The 22,247-nt window shown below is 39.8% G+C and overlaps 1 protein-coding gene across 2 annotated transcripts; it reads left to right on the top strand.

The window, feature by feature from the left end:
• The first annotated feature begins 1,820 nt into the window (after positions 1–1,820).
• Positions 1,821–17,500, top strand: Clec5a (C-type lectin domain containing 5A). 2 transcript variants are annotated; one of them, XM_008823540.2, is made up of 7 exons: positions 1,821–1,924; positions 2,401–2,499; positions 8,863–8,937; positions 11,581–11,717; positions 14,501–14,607; positions 15,850–15,970; positions 17,420–17,500. In XM_008823540.2, exons 2-6 carry the CDS (start codon positions 2,421–2,423, stop codon positions 15,962–15,964), a joined length of 513 nt encoding a protein of 170 aa, XP_008821762.1. In that variant the 5' UTR covers positions 1,821–1,924; positions 2,401–2,420; the 3' UTR covers positions 15,965–15,970; positions 17,420–17,500. The 2 variants fall into 2 exon arrangements, with proteins under 2 accessions (XP_008821762.1, XP_008821760.1); XM_008823538.2 differs by lacking the exon at positions 8,863–8,937.
• Positions 17,501–22,247: the final 4,747 nt, after the last annotated feature.

Here is a 22,247-nt window from a genome sequence, read left to right as displayed (position 1 = left end):
ATGAGGTGATGGCCTCATCATCCAATTGGATGACTGAATTCTGCAGTAGGACCCCCAGTTTATTCAATGAGTCACTAGGGTAAGTGGAAGCCAAGTATAAGTGTATGTATCTCTATTTCTTGTAGGCTACAGAACCTGACAGCCTTTCACAGGCTCTGAACCCACAGACACTTTTCATCTTCAACCCTTGACACATCAGTTAGGGATAGATCACAGCATTCTAGGAGAGAGACCTTATCATTGCCCTAAAAAAATAAAAACTGGATTTTTCTATGAATTCTAAGTTATTATACCAACTGGGAGGCAATTTACTTTACAACAATACACTATTAGTAATTTAAGTTAGCTTTATTTACAAACTAGGAAGTGATAAGCTATCATTTGAAACACTGTCATTTCAGTCTACATTTCAGGGTGTGTGTTTAAGACATAGTTTTAACCAGGAATTGCTGTCTTTGGAGATGGTCTAGAAGCTGAATTATCCTTGAAAACAATGACTGCCAACTTACCAATGAGCATAAATAGCATCACATAGAAATTAATTGATCATAAATATTTATTTCATAGGTCCTATAATACTTTCACAAATAAACACTTGAATTATAAGCCTAGTGGCAGGATGTCATTGTTAAGTTAGAGTGCCCCAAGCACTGTGAATATGCTGAGGCTGCATCAGTGAGAGGATGAACAGTTTCAACCTTCATGGTTTCAGAGGAACTGGTATATAAAGTAGACAATTAGATCATCATATAAGAATTGTTTCCAAGGAACAGATAGACAGTATCATAAGACCAGGTAAGGCACACCTAAATCCAACTGGGAAAAGTGAGTGGAGAATTGGCAAAAGAGACTTCCTGTAGGAAGTGAGGTCTAACGGATGAGTCAGAAATATCCAATCAGAGAGAACATATAGGAATCTATACATGTATCTGAAAGAGAACAGGTAACACCATTACCTGTTAACTCATTAGTGCTGAGTGGTTATGTGATTAACAGAGGTGTGTCAAATGAATATGTGATAAGAAAATGAGATCAAAGAGAAAATACATCATCAACTATAAGTTCAGGTTGCTGGCAGATAAGGCAAGGGCAGACTTGATAGCCATGAGAGATACAGAACCATCACATACACCCCAAGTGCCTAAGAGAAAACCTACTACATGATTAAGTGATGAACATCAATGAAAGAATAAACATGCCCTTGTATAATTGAGTTGGCATGGATCCTGTGCTCAATACCACCATTGCCACAAGTTCACATGTACAAGCTTCCTGTGGCCTGAAAGCCTCTGTTTCCCTACATTCATGAACCAGCTCTGGCTCTTACAATCTGGCTCTTACCCCCTATTCCTCAATGGTCCCTGAGCCATGAGTGGGCAAGTTTCAATATACGAGTCCTATCCAAGGATACACATTCTGCAGCCATAACATGTATGGCGGAACACATGGGGTCCAGTGGGGGGATGGGGGACATTGATGGGGAGGGGTCTAAATTTGATTAAGAATCGTATGAAATTACAAAAGCTCAATTAAAAATTTTTAATTAAAAAAAAGAATGGACATGCAAAGATTTAGACCACATTAGGAAGCTCAAACCTCATCCTAAAGCAATGCAAAGTTAATAGATGACGATGAGCCTGTGTAGAGACATCTAATTTTCCAAATCTTCCAAGAAATGTTCCTCTGATAGGAACTGTCTTCCTGCATGGCTAGAGGTTCCCTTGCCCTCTTTGCCCCGCCTGCTTACGTGCCAAGAGCACTGAACAGGAAGAAGTGTTTGCTCAGAGATGCTGCCAGGTCAGACGCTGTGAACAAGAACGTTACCCAGGCAAGAGCATAGTCTCAGGAGACAAGGCATCCAGCCCAACACACCAAGCATTGAGCTATCAAAAAGACTCTCATCTGCAGGCCAGGGAGAAATCAGGTAAGTCTGTCTGTCTGTCTGTCTGTCTGTCCTCTCTGCCCAGACTGTTGGCTCTTTCTCAGTGCCAGGACCTTCACTCAAGCCTATTCATATTTTATCTACCTTAACATATTGAAGAGTTGAGAGTTCTACGACAGAAGTCAGCATTGCCAAGACTAGCGAGGGTCATTCAAGGCAGCATACTTGAGCCACAGGTTTACTCAGTAGACAGAGTGTATGAGGACACAAATGGGGACAAGACTAAGACCTAAAGCTAAAGAACAAATGAAGGAGAGACACCATGTCACGTTCAAAGGTTCCCAACCAGCATAAGATCCTATCAGTGTTCTGAGCATGTCTGGGTCCCCTACTTGCACCTGTCAATAGCATGTCTGTCTTCTAGCCCTCCCTCAGGTGCTCTAAGCAAGAGGCAGGGATGAGTCGTAGAAAGCAGCCTCAATTCCCAGATTCTGATCATGTTTCTTTGATTCCCACAGGTCCCTAAATCCCCATCATCATGAACTGGCACATGATCATCCCAGGGCTTATTGTAGTTGTGATCAAAGCTGTTGGAATGACTTTGTTTCTGTGGTATTGTGAGTATTTTGCAAACCCTTTCCCAAGCCTCTTTATTGTTGACTCTACTCAGAATTCAGGGTTGAGTGTAAAGGTTGAACACCCAAGTCCTTCCTCAATGGCATTCTCACATACTAGCAAACACAAGGAGCCAGATTCCATGGTCTTTGATCGCGCTACCCAACGAACCAGTATACAATCTGAACTGAAATGCTTAGCAGGGCTTTTTATTGTTTCTATAATTTGAAATACAGCTCCACTTCAGTAGTAAGACTGATGGGGAGATGAACTATAAGTGGAATATTTAATTGAGGAAAAAAATACACTAACTATTTCATCCAAATGAATTCGTTAGTAAAAGAAACCTCATAGTACGGGATTTACTATAACTTAATAAGTAGAATCTCCTCCAACCCCTGAAGCCAGCAAGGAAAAAAATGAGGAAGGAAATGTAAGTAGGCTGCGGCAGTTGAGTAAGCGGTATCTTCCTTATGATCTAATGGATTTTTGCGTAATTCTTTTTTTTTTTTTAACACAGGATCTCATTATATAGCCCTGGCTTACCTGGCACACATTATATAGATCAGGCTGGCCTTGAATTCACAGAAATTCCCCTGTCTCTGCCTACCTAGTGCTGGGATTAAAGGCATGAGTCACCAGACCCAGCATGATGGCATCATAAACCAAGACACAGCTTCTTTGGGACTTTAAAGATTTTTTTTCATTTTTTTATTGAATTCTTGCAAATTTCAAACAATGTACCCCACTTAATACCCCCCACCAATTTAATATGCTCTAATTACTCTAATATATATACATATATATTTAATGGCTTATCAAGTCAAATTTATGTCTCCATATGCTGTTTGGCATGGGTCCACCCTCTAGAGCCTGGTTTTACTACCCAGCATCACACCCCTAAAGAAAACAGACTCTCCCTCTCAGCAGCTACTGGTTGCCAGTAGTTCCTCAGCTAGGGTTGGGGTTTCTTACCCACGTCCCCATTTCTATGCTGGAATTTTGTCTGGTTTGAGCTTATGTGGGTCTTGCGCATACTGTAAGTTCATATGACTAACTTCTCAGCTGTCTGGGAAACTCTTGTGATCATCCACCACCTCTGGGTCTTACAGTTTTCCAGCCTCCTCTTCTGAAATGATCTCTGAGCCTTGAAAGGCAGAAGTTTGATATAGGTGTCCTATTCAGAGATGAGCACAAGGTAGCCTCTTATTCTCTGTACATTAACAAGTTGTAGGCCTCTTTATTAATCACCATCTGCTGCTGAAAAAGCTTCTCTGGTGAGAGTTGAGAGATGCATTAATCTTAATCTATGAGTGTAATAATAAGTCATTAAGAGTTGGTTTAATACTGTGTCCATTTAGTAGAATAATAGTAGTAGGTTTTCCTCTGTGGCCTGTGACCTGCCTAGTAAAAAGTCCTAGGCTTGATATCAGTGTTAGGTATGGATTGCATTTTGTAATGCAGACCTTAAATCAAACAGAAAGTAGAGGTTACTCCCATAACATTCATGCCACTATTGTACCAATGGACATTTCTTGTCAGGCCAGTTGCTATAGCTCCCAGGATTCACGGCTAGGCAAAGTTGATGATTATTTTTCTCTTCTGGTAGAATACATAGAAACTTCCAGCACTATGAAAGCTGATCAGTAGAAATGAAGCTCTGTGGTCAGCACCAGCTTGATTTCTCTTTGTTCATTCTAGAGCTCATATATGTAATGTCTTCAGCAATGGGGTCTTATTGCTAAGTTCTGGTGGGTAATCAAAGCAGATACAATGACCAGTATTGTTTGAGGTTCCCACAGTGGGACCCTGGTCAACAGTTCCAAAAGAAGGAATGCATTACTGGCATTTGGGCTTTTTCTGTAATAGCCTATAGTGTCTGAAAGGTGAAATTTCTCCTTCTTATAGGATAACTTCTTTTAAACTCTTGTTGTATATCTATATACTTTAAGACAATTCTATAGTAGTAGGTTTCCATATGACTTTTTCTAAAGGTCTTTAAAAGTTATGCTTCCCCATATTCCCTCCTCTGTCGTACCCGCTCATTTCCCACCCTATTTAACCCTTCCTACTCCATTATTCCCCTTTCCCTGCCCATAAAGGATCTCCCACATATCTGGATACTAGTTTCTTGACTTCTATGGATTTTCCAGTTGAAAAACACACAACTAAGGATTTGAAGCTAGTATCCACTCATGAGAGAGAACATGTAACATTTGTCTTTCTGGGTCTGAGTTACCTCACTCAGGATGATTGTTCCCACTTCCATCCATTTACCTGAAAATTTCATAATTTGTTTTTGCTTTGTAATAGCTGAATAAGATTCCATGGTATAAAAGTACTATACTTCATTAGCCATTCATCAGTTGATGGACATCCCAGTGATAAGGATCTAATTTCATTTGTCTACAAGTTGCTATCCAGTTTGACCATCACCATTTGTTGAAAATGCTGTCTTTATTTCCAATGGGTGTTTTGGCCCTTTTGTCAAAAATCAGGTGACTATTAGAGTATGAACTTAAATCTGAGTCCTCAGTTCTCTTCCATATCAATGTGTTTGGTTTTATGCCAATACTATACAATTTTTATTACTATTGCTCTGAAGTATAATTTGAAATCAGGGATGGTGATAACTCTAGCATTTTGTTTATTGTTTGGGATTATTTTAGCTATCCTGGTATTCTTGTGTTTTCAGATGAAATTTGAAGTCATTTTTTTCAATTTCTGTGAAGAATTGTGTTGGAATTTTAAATGGGAATTGCATTGACTATGTAGATTGTTTTTGACAGGATGGTCATTTTCATGATGTTAATCCTACTGATCTATGAGCATGGGAGCTCTTTCCATGAATGTCTTAAAGTCTTTATTATACAAATCCTTCACGTCATTAGATTTACTCCAAAATATGCTGTTTTGTGAGGCTATTGTGAATGGTATCATTTCCATGATTTCTCTCAGTATGTTTACTGTTTGTTGATTTATAGGAAAACTGCTTTTTATGTTTATTTTCTATCCTATGGCTTTGCTAAATATGTTTATCAACTCTAGGAGTTTTCTGGTGGAGTCTTTATGTATAGAATCATATCATCTGCAAGTAACAATACTTTGACTTCTTCCTTTCCAATTTGTATCCCTTTATCTCTATCGTTTGTCTTACTGCTCTAGCTAAGATTTGAAATACTGTTCAAACAGAAATGAAGACAGTGGACATCCCTGTCTTGTTCCTGATTTTAATGAGCATGTTTTGAGTTTTTCTCCATTTAGTATATGTTGGCTTGTGGGCTTGTTTCATACTGCCTTTATTATATTGAGATATGTTGCCTGTATCCCTAGATTCTTCATTACTTTTATCATTAAGGAATGATGGATTCTGTTAAAGGAATTTTTGGCACTTAATGAGATAATCAAGTGTTTTCTGTCCTTGAGTCTGTTTGTGTGGAGGATTATATTTATTGATTTATGTCTGTTGAACCTTCCTGTATCTTGGAGATGAAGCAGACTTGATCATAACGGATAATCTTTTTTACCTGTTCTTGCACTCACTTTGCAAGTACTTCATTGAGAATTTTTGTATGTACGGTCACAACAGAGATTGGCATATAATTTTCTTTTTTATTAAGTCTTTGACTGGTCTTGGTATCAGAATAACACTAGCTTCATAGAAAGAACTTAGGAATGTCCCTTGCTTGCCTATAGACATAATAATTTGAGGAATATTGGTATCAGTTCTTCTTTGAAGGTCTGATAGAATTCTATGCTGAATTCATCTGGTCCTGGGCTCTTTTCAGTTGGGATATTTTTAATTACTCCATCTACCTTGTTGGTTGTTATGAGTCTGTTTAAGTTATTTACGCCATTTTGATTTAACTTTGGCAGGCCATACATATCTAGAAATATCCATTTCTTTTATATTTTCCAGTTTAGTGGAATATACATTTTCAAATATAGCCTATGATTTCCTTAATATCTTCAGACTCTGTTGTAATGTTTCCCTTTTCATCACTGAGTTTATTAATCTGGAGTCTCTGTCTCTTTCTTTTGATTAATTTGACTAAGGGTTTGTCAACCTTGCTAATCTTTTAAAAGAACAAACTTTGTTTCATTGATATTTTGTATTGTTTATTTTCTATTTCATTAATTTTATTTTTATTTTATTTATTATTTTTATTTTATGTGTATGAGTGTATTCCCTGCATGTATGTGAGTGCACCTGTGTCCTGCAATGCCCGTGAAGGTCAGAGGGTGTTGGATCCCCTGGAATTGGAATTATAGATGGTTGTTGACCAACATGTGAGTGCTGGGAATCAAACCCAGGTCCTCTGCAAGAGCAGCCAGTGCTCTTAACTGCTGAGCCATTTCTTCAACCCCATTCTTATTTCATTAATTTTAGTCATGATTTTATTTATCCCTTCCCATCTACTCTTTTTTAAATATTTTATTCATTTTTTTATGTGTATGCATGTATTCACAATGCCCTTAGAGGAGAGAAGAGACTGTCAGATCCCCTGGAACTGGAGTTACGGACAACTGTTAGCTGCCATGTGGGTGCTGAGATTCGAACCTGGGTCTTCTGCAAGAATAGTCAGTGTTCTTTATCACTGAGCCATCTCTCCAGCCCCCCCATCTACTCTTCTTAAGTGTTGTTTGTTCTTGGTTTTCCAAGGCCTTAAAGTATATCATTAATTTACTTATATTAGATGTCCCTAATTTTCTGATGTAGGCACTTAGTGAAATAAATTTTCCTCTTAGGACAGCCTTTCTTGTGTCCCGTAGATTTCAGTATGTTGTTTTCATTTTCATTAAATTCTAGGAATGTTTTAATTTCTTTCTTGATTTCTATTTTGATTTAATTTTCATTCAGTAGCATGTTGTTTAGTTTCCATGACTTTGTGTACTTTTCCCTGTTTGTATTGTTGTTTATATCTAGCTTTATTCCTTTGGGGTCAGATAGACTATAGGATGATATTCCAATTTTTCTAAACTTGTGGAGACTTGTTTTGTGACCTAATATGTGGTCACTTTTGGAGAATGTTCCATGGGCTACTGAGAAGAAAATGTAATCTTTGGTGTTTGGGGGGAATATTCTATAATGTCTGTTAGCTCCATTTGCTTTATGATGTCATTTACTTCAAGGTTCTCTATTTAGTTTTTATCTGACTGACATATTGGTAGCAGTGGGGTATTGAATTCATCCACTATTTTCATGTTGGAGTCAGTGTGTGATTTTAGATCTTGTAGAGTTTCTTTTGTGAAATTGGGTGCCCCTATGTTTGGTGCATGTATGTTTAAGACTGTGATATTCTCTTGATGTATTTTTCCTTTAATGAGTATCAAGTGACCTTCCCTATCTCTTCTGACTAGTTTTAGTTTGAAGTCTATTTTGGCAGATATTATAATAGCTACAACTGCTTGTTTCTTAGTTCTATTTAATTGGAATATCTTTTTCCATCCTTTTACCATAAGGCAGTGTTGATCATTGAAAGTGAGGTGTGATTCTTGGAGGGACTTAATCAATGGATCCAATTTTCTAATCCAATCAGTTAGTCTGTGTCTTTTTAGTGGGGAATTGAGACCATTATAGTGAAACTTATCATTGACCAAATATTTATCAAGTCCTGTTTTGTTGGTGCTGCACTGTTGTTTTCTTGGACCTCTTTGGGGTAACTCTTCTGGAATTGTTTGTTCTTTGTATCCATCTGAGAGGATTTAATCTTCTCTTCAGTTGAAAGTATTCCATCAAGCATTCCTGTAGAATTCACTTTGTGAACATAAATTCCTTAAAGCTCTTTTTACCATGGAAATTTTTCCTTCTCCTTTGATTACAACTGATAGTTTCACTGGGCATAGTAGTCTGGGCTGGAATCTGTTCTTTCATGACTTGGAGGACATCCTATAAGTCATGAAACAACACACATATATATATATATACATATATATATATATTCCATGTATATATGTGTGTATGAGTGCTTTGCCTACATGTATGTATGTGCACCATGATCATGTCTGGTGCCCACAGAGGCTAGAAGAGGACATCAGATCCCCCCTGGAGTTACAGATGGTTGTGAGCCACATATTGGGAACTGAACCTGGGTCCTCTGCAAGAGCAGCAGATGTTCTTAATCACTGAGCCATCTCTCCAGCCTACCCCTTGTGATCCATTTAATATGTAATTATTATCATAAGAGCAGAAAATAAATATGGGAGTGAGTAAGTGAAAACACTCTAAAAACATATACCTCCACTGAGTCAGAGAACTCAGTGCTTCCCCTGTGGTTACAGTGCCCTGGAATACCCTGTGGCTTATTTGCTAAATTCATTTGCAGCCACATTTGGACTAAGTTACTAGCTGATTTTCTTTGCAGTCCCACAGGTTTTTGGCAAAAAAAATGATGGCTTCAAACCCACAGAGAACTACGGAACTGATGATATGCAGAATGGTAATCTCTCTCCCATCCAGCTTATATGTGGTGAATTCTTAGAGACACTCCTTAAGGCCTCATCTTCCCTGGACTCTTGTATACAAACAATTCACAAAGTTCTTCTAATAATCTCCCTTTTACACATGTGGAAACCAAGATCAAACTCATTGATATTTCTTTGTCTCTGTTTTTTCTCCCTCACTATTACTAGGGATCAAGTCTAGGGTTTTGCTCATGCAAAGTACAAACTCTGGTACTGAGTTACATCCACAGCCCCTACATAAAATTTATGGTCTTCAGTTTTCCTCCTGGACTTCAGAATGATTTGTAGAGTTACATCCACAGCCCCTACATAAAATTTATGGTCTTCAGTTTTCCTCCTCACTGGGAGTACTGCAATGCAATGTGAATGTGTTTCATGGACTCTTACAAGAAATGGTTATAAAGAAACCATATTCCAGGCTTGAAAGTTGGAATTTATTTGGTAAAGCATCTGTCCAACAAGTCTGAGGACCAGACCTTGAGTCACCAGCACCCACATGAAAGCCTCGTGTTATAGTGTTTGCCTGTGACCTCAGCTCTGTCAGACAGAGGCTGAGAGAGGCCAGCCTAGCTGAATCATGAACCCCAGGTTCAGGGAGAGACCCTGTCTCAACAAATAAGGTGGAGAGTGATTGAGGAAGGCACCCCACGTCAACCTCTGGCCTCTTCACACATTTGCACACAGTGCATAGACACCCTCATACACATGTATACCTACCCTAACACATTCACACAACAGAGAGAGAGAGAGAGAGAGACAGAGAGGTCTGTCTTTAAAAAAAAAAACAAAACAGAGCCAAATGTATTGGTTCACCTATAATCCCAGCACTTTGGGGGGGGGGGGGGGGGGGGGAGGAGGAGAGGAAGCTGTGACCCACAAAAATGACAATATCAGGCACCTTTGATGTGCCAAACATTATGCTAGACCAATCATAGGAGAAGAATAAAAACAAGAGAGTAACCAAGCCTCATCTACAAAGCATAAAGCACAATGCCAGGAGTCCCAGGGGCAGAGGGTATGCTCTTCCACTAAGCTCACCACTTCTTGAAGCTTTTTTCAGGAACTTCCTGTCACTTCCTCTTAAGATATGGGTTACTATTGAGATCTTTAGAGAAAGGCAATTTCTCATTCATCAGTGCATCATCTGAAGTACCCAATACAGTGATTTATACAGAGAAAATACTAAAGGAATACATTAGCTTCTTCAGTTATACTCTCAAAGTAGTTTCAGATCTTAAAAACCAAATTATTACAATATTTACAAAGTCTCTGAGCTGGAGAATAAAATAAAAAGTGAATAGTGATATTCATTTCATTAATATTTCACTTGGCTTCTTGATATTTGGATAAACCAAAGTAGTTTTTAACTATAAACAGCAAATAACTAGAGCCCCTGAGGGGAAATTTCATCAGCCATTGCGGCTGCCTGTTCATACAGCCAGTATTCCCAGGAAAAATGAGTCTTTTATAGGTCTATCACTTCCCATATTTAAATTTAAAGAAATAAACAGCTCCTTCTCTTTTTATAAAATCTCTGGGATGTTCACCTGCCTCCTTATCTGCTACAACTGCCTGAATCCTAAGTCTTGTTCTCATCAGTCACAATCCTTAATGCTGAGGTATCCTAATGAGAAAAGCATCTAAGAGATTCCCAGGGTTACAGTTTTTCATCGAGGATCTGGGGACACCATCAGTAAAGGCAATAGCAAAAATGCTGTGTGGAGCCTGGAGTAAAGTGCTACATAGAGCTCTTAGGGGATAACAGGGTCAAGGGTGTATATGAGAAGGTAGTAAGAGTTTCCTGGAATTCTAAGCTCCTCCATTACTCCTCTTTCTCTTGATCATTTTCCTCTCCTCAGCATCTCACATCTATTACAAAAGCGGGGTTGGGGGGGGGGACACAAAGTAGAATTTGAGTCTTAAACATGATGAATCCTGGTAATAATTAGATGACATTTTCAAAGAAAGAAAATATTTGAAAATTCTAGTTTGGAGTGGCCAAGGCCTTTGTCACTGGCATAACATCTCTCTTTTCCCTCACTCTCATTCTCCCTCTTTCCACCATCCCTCCCTTCCCGGATATCTTCAGCCTGTCCCAGACACTGAGGCACCATGGGAGAAGGGTGGTTTTTCTTGTTGACTTCTGAATCATTTAGAACAGCAGGATGTTTAGAGACAGACAGGGCTCAGCAGCCCAAACCCCAGTGACCGTGTTATGTTCACCATATAGTAACCGTCAGGTCTTTTCATTTCAGTCTCACAGATTTTTGAGAGAAATAATGAAATCACCATTCCTACACGGAGTTACAGAACAGATAAAGTGCATGACTGTAAGCTCTTCTCGTGGACTTTGCCCATTACCTCTTTGCTTATGGAACTTTTTTGCTCAAGGGGGCCATGAAGAACTTCCAATCCATTCCTTTCGTGTTATGAACAGGAAAACAGACCACATTGGGTAGAATTTCTTCTTGGATTGAGAACAATTGTATCAATAGTTACAAAGAAACTCATGCCCCATTATTTTATGACTCAATTCTAGGGTTCACATTCTAAGCCACTAATCCCATGTATTCATTCTTTCTCTGTCTCTGTCTCCTCTGCCCCTTAATTGCTTTCAGGCTGTCCCAAAGACTGGTATTTCCATCAAGGAAGATGTTTTTTCTTCTCCTCCTCTGAATCATCTTGGAACAACAGCAGGAATGATTGTGTAGCAAAAGGATCCACACTGGCAATTGTTGACATACCAGAGAAACTGGTAAGAGCGTAAGAATGGTATAAAAAGGCAGTCTGCCTCACAGCAACCCCAGTGGGTGGAAGTCATGGGACAATTCATTGAAGTGGGGCAGGATGAGGGTGAGGAATAGAGCCCGGGCTAGAAAGTTCATGCTCCTTATTCTGAACCTGAGATTGGAATGTACTTCATCCTCATGTTACATAGAGATCAAGATTCTGTTGCCTTTCCCCCAAAATCACAGCACTGAGCTAATATCCTAGGCATGGACCAAGGTATTTAAAGTACAAAGAATGACCAAAGAACTGATGCATGTAAAAGTTGCTTAAGGGCCAAGGAGATGGTTCTGTGGATAAATATGCTTGCGACCAAGCCTTATGACCTGAGTTCAGTCCCAGAGACCCATTGGTAGAAGTGGAGAACTAATTTCCAGAGGTTATCCTGTGATTGCCACATAAAGCGCATAGCTCCTATGTGCACACACATGCACATACACATACATGTAAACAAGCAAAATAAATAAATGTAATATGGACCAGTGACATGGCTTAGCAGGTAACAGTCCCTGCTGCCAAGTCCAATGGCCTGAGTTTGATCCCTGGGATCCACATGGTGGAAAAAGACAACCAATTCCTAGACATTGTCCTCTGACCTCCATGAATGGCATGTGCCTACCCACACATATAAACACATACACATAAGCACACATACAGACACAAAAGATAAATGAATGTCAAATGTAATTTTTAAAAATTAAAGTTGAGCCAGTAGTGGTGGCACACACTGGTAGGATACGCTGAAGAGGCAGAGGCAGGAGGATCTAGAGTTCGAGGCCAGCTTGGGCTACACATTTTTTGCCGGGTGTGGTGGCACAAGCCTTTAGTCCCAGCACTTGGGAGGCAGAGGCAGGCATATCTCTGTGAGTTTGAGGCCAGCCTGGTCTACATAGTGAGTTCCAGGACAGCTGGGGCTACAGGGGGACCCTGTCTCAAAAAAAAAAATTAAAGTTGGATAAAGAGTACAGAACATCTTATAGATGTGAGCTGTTCATATATCTTCCCAGTGTATATATGAAAAGAGGAAGGTATGGGTTACTATAAGATATTATTGAATCACTTCAGTGTACAAAGCAAAAAAAAATATGAATTAGTAATATTGGTAAACAGTCAGATAATAGAGTTTGTAGTTTACACTTGTGACAATAAATAGATTAATACTATGTGAAAGCTTTTTATTACGGTTTTTTACTTTGTGATAATCCTGAGGACATATTATTACACATATTTTATAAATGAAATCAGAGCAAAGTAATTTCTTATCTGTGTGTGTATGATGTGCATATATGTGTGTATATATGTGTGTGTTCATGTGTGTAAATGTGGGCACATGTGCCATGGCATACATGTAGAGGTCAGAGGGGAACCCCAGGTCCCCGTCCTCACCTCCCACCTTGTCTGAGGAAGGCTCTCTTGCTGTTCACCACTGTGTATGCCAGGTTAGCTGCTCCCCTCCCCCAAGCTTCCAGGGATTCTCCTGTCTCTACCCACCATCTTGCCACAAAGGTGTTGGGAATTACAGAAGAGTGCTACCACATCCAACTTTCACATGTCTTCTGGGGATCTGACCTCATGTCTTTACGCTTGTGTAGAAAATGTTTTACCCACTGATCTGTCTCCCCAGCCCCAAAGTAATTTGATCGAGATCGTGTACCTAAATAATAGACCATGAAATTGAATTCGGATCACTAAAACTCCAAAACCTATGCTTTTATAGGTTTTAGATTGTGTTTACTCTATTTGTAGCTGCCTCTCCTTCAACTCTAAGCATTTGCTGAGAGCTACACACCACACTGTACACCATTCTCGTTTCTCTTCTCTATCCCTTCACTCCTCCAAAAAGGAGGCCTTTATAAGACAGCCTCCTTCTCTGAACAGATGATCAAGAAAGGGCAGAGATCAGGATGCTACAAATTCCTTAAGCACCCAAGTGGAAAAGAAAGATGCCTTCAGGTAGAAAATCAAGAGCAAGACAGAAGGCAGAAAAGAGGAAACCAATGGTGCAGAAAAGACGAGAATGAGAGGAACTGAAGTCCCCTTTCCTCTCCTAAATTTAAGCTTCTGTGTATCCAATTTCCACACTCCCATTCACAACTCACATTCCATATTAACCAGAAAAAGATCAAAACATTGATGATATGCTGATGACTCTCAACATGCTTTATCACTTGACTCAACTTAATTTGGAATATAAAATTTCTGGCAATGATAAAAATCCTACAAAGTGAAGCACGCCAAATATAAATGATGCATTTGAAATTAGTTGGGTTTGTTTTGTTTTTGTTTTTTGTCTTTTTGAGACAGGATCTCCCTGTAGCCCCAGCTGACCTGGAACTCACTATGTAGACCAGGCTGGCCTTGAACTCACAGAGATATGCCTGCCTCTGCCTCCCAAGTGCTGGGATTAAAGGCATGCCCCACCATGCCGGGCCAATGAATTGGTTTTGACTGTGTTCCTACCCCATTTTCTCCAGGTAATACAGTTGTTCACCTGGGCATTTGTTAGGAATGTAAATTATTTGTCCTCTCTATTAGAACTTCTGAACCAGAAGTTTTGGCTAGACCTCCAGGTGGTCTAACTGCCTGCAAAGTTGAGGAACTTCTCTAGGGCTAACAATAAGTGTCAGTGATAGCCACATCTCATCCGTGGCAGCTTTCTTTGTTCACAGAATCAGATCAGTCACCGGCCACTGGCTCAGGGGTGCGACAGTAAAGATCTCACTGTTGAACTGCTTATTTTTGAATTTATAGAAGTATCTTCAGGACATAGCTGATGCTGAGAGGCATTTTATTGGCTTAATACGTCAGCCTGCAGAGAAAAAGTGGCGCTGGATCAACAACTCTGTGTTCAATGGCAAGTACGTGAACTTCTTGCATTTTTCTGGAAATCTTGGTTTACACAAGAAGACTAAACCTGAGATTCATTATGGTTTAGCTCAAAGGCTTAGACCGGACTCTTTGTTCCATTTTTCTAATTTATTCCAACACATTTAGCTCCTATTTACTACAAATTTTTCATTATGGGAAATAGCAAACATTCTACATAATACAAAATAGAAGAGAGTATATAATTATTTTGCTCAAAAAAATTCACATGCATAGCAGTTGTTCCTGTAACTCTTAGGTCACTAAACTACAGATCACATTTTCTTGCTAAGTGAATATGTACTTCCCCAGATGGAGTTCCTTTATTTAAAGAAAGTTTGTTAAAAGCAATTTATCTCTACCTTAACTCCCAAGAGCTATCTCAGTCCATCAATCCATAAAGATAAACTTTGGAGGAGAATGTAACACTGTCAGTTTTTATATGAAAATGCTTAGTTAAACAAGGAAAGAGTAGGTCCTCAGCCTGCAACTGGGTTTCCTTACAAAGGGGATAAAATTAATGTCAATTCAGTGTCTACTAACTGTCAGGCATTATACTATGCTAAGCACTGACACAGATTATTTTCCAAGGTATTTACCACAATGCTATAGAGAAAACTTTATTACTCCCTAACAGTTGACTTGAGCACAAGAAAGGTTGGAAATGCTTTGAATTCACATAGCTATAGGGTAGAGACACAATTAGATTCCATAGTCTCCTGAGCCCAAATCTCATGCAACTTATTAATGAAATGAGACTCTACAGTCAGACTTTGAGGGTCTGAAAGACAGAAAAGAAAGTGGGAGAAAACTAACAGCTTTCCCTCATCAGGTTTTTCCTAAACCCACTTGAGTCCAGGAAAAGATAAATAAACTCTCTCTCTTCCTACTTTGGGCCTTCCTGATAAACATGCATATAATACTAAAATACGATTTCTGGGGGGAAAGTGACAGTATATGAGATATTTCAGGCCTAAGATATGAGTGAGGTGGGCCAAGACTCTTGGAATGCATTAATGTTCACAGGAGAGTTGAGAGAAGCAGTGGGCATAATAGAGCTGGATTGGAGAAGATGTATTGAGAAGACGGGCCTAAGTTGGGATGGAAGGCCCATGCAGAGGAGGGTGTGCAGCCTCATAAGCTTGCTTCCCCTCCATACACAGCTCTAATGAAACGCTCGCTCTACAGTCAAAGTCAAACCAGGAGCCTTAACCACACTTTCTCTTCTCATTTAGCATTGCCAATCAGAATCAGAACTTCAACTGCGTCACCATAGGCCTAACAACGACATTTGATGCAGCATCATGTGACGTCAGCTACCGCTGGATCTGCGAGAGGACTTTCAAGTGATCACAGGTCTCTGCAACAAGAGAAAATATATCTACAGAGACATCAAAAGAGAATAGCTGCAATTGAAACTAGTGCAGGAAACATGGAGCATCAAACACTGTCTTCCACGAGTTGCTGGTGGTGCATCCTAATGTACCCTCGGGGCCAACATACTACTCCTTTCTACAAATAGACTCACACACGACCAGGAAAACTCCCCATTCTGTGCCAGACACTCCCCAGACCACATTTTCTATGGAGAAGGAACTGGATGCTAGTTAACTCCAGTAGACAGGGCCAGCTCTCTGGAGGCATCATATTGATTTGGAAATTATGTCTGTTTCTGTAGAGCTGAGCATTTTGACAGAGCAAGAGGGTTTAGCCAATTGACAGAATCTGCTTCATCCTCAAAGCACATGCCCATGCTATTGAGGAGAAATTGTAAATGGACAGATATGAGCATTGTTTAGGAGTTACTGTGGGTAGAAGAAGGATGAACTCAGCTTCAGGACCTTACCTGTTCCCAAGAGACTCTTGTGGACATGCTCTTCCTTGCAAGCTAAGGAAGCAGAGGCCCTCCTCAGTCTCAATTTTGGCCAGGCTGCATAGGACAGCAATCAGCTCAAAGATCCCTCCAAAGAAAACCAGGCAGTCTGGGCTGGGGTTATAGCTCAGTGGTAGAGACCTTGCTTAATATGCACAAGGCCCTGAGCTGATTTTCCAGTACCTCCAGGAAAAGAGGAAAGGAGAGGATAAGAGAGGAGGGAAGGGGAAAGGAAGGGAGGGGAAGGGAGGAGGAGGAGGAGGAGGAGGAGGAGGACCTGAAGACACACTGGTTAAAATTTTTTGACTTGATATAAAACTCTGTTATACCATATGTAACTCCCTTTCAACCAAAAATTTGTGTGAATGGGGTCCTTTCCATCTCAAGGTCTGAATTTTCTGGTCATGTTTGTTGAATGTATTTTAAGGTTTTGGTATGATAGCCTTTGGGACCTCAATGGTCACAGTATAATCCTTCATTCCATTCTGAGGCCCTGGCCCCAGGTATATATACAGCCCATTGACCCCAAGAAGCATTACACTGACCCACCACTGGTCCAGCCTACCAACAATAGTAAAGAAGGAGGGCATACAAGGGAGCACTGCATGGAGACAGGAGTAGGATAGAGAAGAAAGAACATTCCAAGGACAAGTGGAAAGCAGAAAGGTCTTAGGCACCTTATCTGTTCTTTTTACTCACAAGAAGACCTCAGCTACATACATACCTAAAGTCACAAAACAGAACAAAGATGCACTGGCTGTTTTGAGTAACAAGAATTATAGGGAAGTCTATATAAAGTTACAAGAATTAAAGTCACCTAAATAAGCAACTCATCATTTGCATCTAATAGCAATGTGTACATATATCACTAGTCAAAATACATTGTTATAAATTCCACCATTATAATATCAAATTATTTTTCTAATTTCTAGGTTTTATAATGTGAAGCGCATTATCATATTTACAAGTTTTAAAAATGATATGATACTGGGGTCTGGAGAGATGGCTCAGCGGTTAAGAACACTGGTTGTTCTTGCAGAAGACCCGGATTCGAATTGCAGCACCCACATGGCAGCTGACAACTGTCCATAACTCCAGTTCCAGGGGACCCAACAGCCTCTTCTGACCTCTGCGGGCATTGCACATGGGGTGCAGTTACCTACATGCAGGCAATACACGCATACATATAAAATAATAAATTTTTTTAAAGATATGATACACTATCAATTAGAGCTTGCTTGAAGGAGGCCATCAGAAATAATCTAGTGAATATTGGAACTATGTTAATACTTTGTGGGGTTACAAGTTCTCATTTGTGTTAACACATAGGTGTCACATCTGGTGGGCTGAGCGTGTGGTGAAGAGTCAGCTGGATTCTAACCAAAGTACTAAAATTGAGACAACAAAAAAGAAATCTTAATCCTGTTTTGAAAAAGAGAAGTTACACTACCACACTTCCTATTTTATGACAGACTAGTTGCAGACTTTTGAGGTCAGGAAATGTAGACATCTAGTGATTTCTGTGGTTCAAGTCTGAATTCCCCTAAGATGAAAAGGAACTTCTGTATAGCTTCTAAAAGTAGTCCAGGGGACTGGCGTGAGAAGGAGGGTTTTGAGGAACTATGTGAGCTTTGCTTTAAGTTAATTACTGGGAAAGGGGCTCAAAAAGGGCAGATAAATGTGGTCTTTATTGGGGGTGGTGATAAGACCATTAGAAAGTGGAAATTTAGCAAACCATTTGAGTTAGAGTTTTGACCTTGCTTCTAATATGTTATATGAATCTGTATAGATTTCTCATACTTTCCTGTTCCTCCAGAGGGCTAGGGACGTGTGAGTTATTACCACAATAAGAAATATATTCGCTGGGCATGGTGGCACATGCCTTTAATCCTAGCACTCAGGAAGCAGAGGCAGGGGGATCTCTGTGAGTTCAAGGCCAGCCTGGTCTACATAGTGAGTTCCAGGACAGCTGGGGCTACAGGGAGACTCTGTCTCAAAAAGACAAAAAAGAAAAAAAGAAATATATTCTAAGTCAGTAAGCATGAGTGGGAAAGGATATTAAGCTGAGAAGACTTGTGAAGCCAATGCAAGTTTCATGGAGAAGCTTGATGCCACAAAATCTGATTAAATGGCTGATTGTCAAGTATTCTCCCCTTGGACGTATAAACTGTGCCTCATGACTTGCCACTCTATGACAGAAAGGGGGAAAATCATTACATCTTCCATTTTCATTGGTCAAAGCTTATCCAGTAGACAGACGATCCCCAGAACTTTAAGATGTCCATTTAGGGGCTTGGAGGCCTGTAGGTCTCTTTCTGATGAAACCAGGAGGGGAGTCATAGGGCCATGTGGAGAGGTATACCTACCAGGCATCATAAGAAATATTGCTGCTAGATAATTCTAAGGTTGTTATTAAACATACAAAACAAGTATTTCTGTCATCAACTTGGGAAATTACAGAGAAATGGTCATCACAGTAGGAAGATACTGACCTGAGAGTTGGGATAAAAGAGTTTAGATATGGGGCTGCTCTGGTTTGGGTCCACAGTGGTTCTGTGCATTGGAGTAAGAGTTCTGGATGGGTAGCTTTCTATGATTCTTAGTACCTAGCACATTAATAAGGTAGGTGCTGTTTATCACAGACTTCCTTAGACTGTGATAGCCTCTTCTGCTGAGAATGCTACTTTCTTTCATATCAAACTTTCTAACTTATGACTTAAGGAAAGTGCATGACCACATCAATGTTCACTTAGTCTCTTAATATTCCTAACTTCTATGTTAAGCTCTAGAAATACTTCCAAATTTCCATTTTTATAAAGTACTACAGATCAAACCCAGAACCTTGTACACACTAGCCTTCCTCTCTTCCATGAAGGTACAGCCCCCTCCTTTGTGTGGGGGAATAGGATCTTGCTACATAGTACATGCTGGCCTTGAAATCACTATGTAACTCCAGGATAGTTTCAGACTTGCAGTATTCTTCCCTCTGTCCTATAATGCTAGGATTACAGGTGCATATCAACACTCCAGAACAGCTCCAAATTGCCTTGATTTAACATCAGATCTTAACCAAATAGCTCCTTATCTGGACAAATATGTGTTATTAAGACTTCCTGGTTCTATGATACATATTAAAAGAGGGTGGGAATTTGACTTAATACATCCTGTAAGACAAATCAGAGAAATTCAATTATTTATTTTTGTATGGGAAATTAATATATATTTGGAGAAATATAGAAGGCTGAGATCCCAGCAGACAGCCTGAGAGGGGGGGTTCCAACCTCCGTCAGTGTAGCGGCTCTGACCTCAGCAGACCACCAGAGAGTGCTGAGGTCTGGCCTCCTTCTGGCCTCCCTCAGGCAGATGGCCTGAGACCGCAGGGGACTGCCTGAGAGTCCCCGGATCCTGCCTCCACGTGGTGGTGAGCTTCCCCTAATTGAGCCATACACATGACCCTACCTGGGATTTTGTGGGACCCCTCCCAAGGCCCCAGGGCAGATCTGGCTTTTGTAGGCTAAGGCTGAGATCCTAGCAGATAGCCTGAGAGGGTGGGTTCTAACCTCCATTGGTGTAATGGCTCTGATCTGGGCAGACCACCAGAGACTGCCTAGTTCTGGCCTCCCTCTGGCCTCCCTCTGACAGAGGGCCTGAGAACGCAGGGGACTGCCTGAGAGCACCCAGATCCTGCATCCATGTGGTGAAGGAAGCCTGAGTGTACCCGACTGGAATCTGAATTGGGTTTCTATGGGTACTCTCGAATAGATCTGATCTGAAGCCATCAGTTCCCTCCAAATTAAACCTGAGAGAACTTGAACCCTGTAACAACCAGTATTACATAACCAATAAAGAAAGGATCTAGGCACTCCGATAATACAGAGCATACTTCAATTTAATTCTCATCTCAGAATCATAAACAACAAAAGAAACTCACATGCCAAGATCACAACAAAAGAATAATAAAATGGAAAGCCAAAACACTATGTCCCCACCAAACTCCACCAATCCTATAGAAGAGGTCTACAAGGAGAACCCCCTAGAGATAACCCAGGACATTGAATTTAAAAGAAAAATCATAAACATGATCAAGAAATTAAACGAATTTAAAGAACACACAAACAAAAAAATCAAAAAGCTAAAAGTAGATAGGGATAAACTTCTGAGTGAATTCACAAAAGAGAAACATTGTAGAAAACTCAGGCAGAAATGAAGAAGGAATTACAAAACTCAATAAGCCAACTTGAAACAACAGGGGAAAGCCTCACTGCTAGAATGAATGAAATGGAAAACAGAATATCAACACGGGAGGATAAAGTTGAAGAATTGGACCACTCAAGCAAAGAGTATGGAAAGTTTTAAGAAATACAGGAATGGTATATGCAAGAGGTGTGGGACACCATGAAAAACCAAATCTAAGGATCATAGGAATAGAGGAAGGAGAATTTCAGGTTAATGGTGTTAACCAGATCGTAAATAGGATTGTAAAAGAGAATTTCCCAAAATTAAGGAATGGCATCCCCATACAAATACGGGAAGCACATAGAACACGAAATAGGATCAGAAAAGAAACTTCCCATGACATATCATAGTAAAAACACTAAATGTACAGAACAAAGAGAGAATACTGAAAGCAGCAAAAGAAAAATAATAAATCACATGCAAAGGAAAGTGCATCAGAATTACAGCTGACTTATCAATGCAAACTATGAAAGTTAGAAGAGCCTGGACAAGGTATTTCTAGTTCAACATGATAATAGATGCCAGCCCAGAATAGCCAGCAAAAATGTCTTATATTTGAGGGGGAAAGAAAAATCTTCCATGACACAAATAGCTTGAAAGAATACATCCACAAAACCAGCCCTTCAAAGAATACTTTAAACAATACAGAGAGCAGAGAGAGAAACAACTATAAAAGAAAATAAATACAGGTATAATCGAGGAAACACAAAATTGGACAGAGAACACAAACAGCAATCAAAATGATGACAACCAATACACATCTTTCAATAATAACCTTAAATATCAATGGACTGAACTCCCCAGTCAAAAGACACAGGCTTAGTGAATGGATTAAGAATCAAAATCCATCTCTTTGCTGTCTGAAAGAAACCCATCTCACCTTCAAGGACAGGCACTACCTTTAGGTAAAAGGATGTAAAAGAATGTACCAAGCAAATGGCACTAAGAAATAAGCAGGGGTTGCAATTCTATTATCTGACAAAATAGACTTCAAAGTAAAACTAATCAGAAGAGATAAGGAGGGTCACATCATTCTGATCAAAGGAACAGTTAACCAAGAAGATATCACAATCCTTAACACATATGCATCAAACTCTGGTGCACCTAAATTCATAAAAACAACACTACAGGACTTTAAGACACAGATTAACCCCAACTCAATAATATTAGGGGACTTCAATACCCCACTGTCTCCATTAGACAGGCCTAACTGGACAAAGAATAAACAGAGAGATGTCTGAATTAAATGATACCATACATCAAATAGACCTAACAGACATCTTTCGAATACACCATCCAAGCATCAAAGAATACACTTTCTACTCAGCACCCCATGGAACTTTTTCAAAAATTGACAACATACTGGGCCACAAAACAAACCTCAACAAATACAAAAAAATTGAAATAATTCCCTGGATTCTATTGGACCACAATGCAATAAAGCTCAAAATCAACAGGGGACAAAGCCCTAGTCACTACACAAACTCATGGTGATAGAACAACACATTTGTAAACAATGAATGT

The sequence above is a fragment of the Nannospalax galili genome, unplaced genomic scaffold (genome assembly GCF_000622305.1).
Source record: "Nannospalax galili isolate Female #2095 unplaced genomic scaffold, S.galili_v1.0 scaffold307, whole genome shotgun sequence".
Classification (NCBI taxonomy): domain Eukaryota; kingdom Metazoa; phylum Chordata; class Mammalia; order Rodentia; family Spalacidae; genus Nannospalax; species Nannospalax galili.
This window is presented reverse-complemented; position numbering and strand designations above follow the sequence as displayed.

Bases quoted from the DNA above. Each gene is read 5' to 3' on its own strand.
- Clec5a (XM_008823540.2), top strand. From the start codon at position 2,421: ATGAACTGGCACATGATCATCCCAGGGCTTATTGTAGTTGTGATCAAA. The intron at 8,938-11,580 runs GTAATCTCTCTC...AATTGCTTTCAG, and splicing joins AACTGATGATATGCAGAATG to GCTGTCCCAAAGACTGGTAT. The intron at 11,718-14,500 runs GTAAGAGCGTAA...TTGAATTTATAG, and splicing joins TTGACATACCAGAGAAACTG to AAGTATCTTCAGGACATAGC.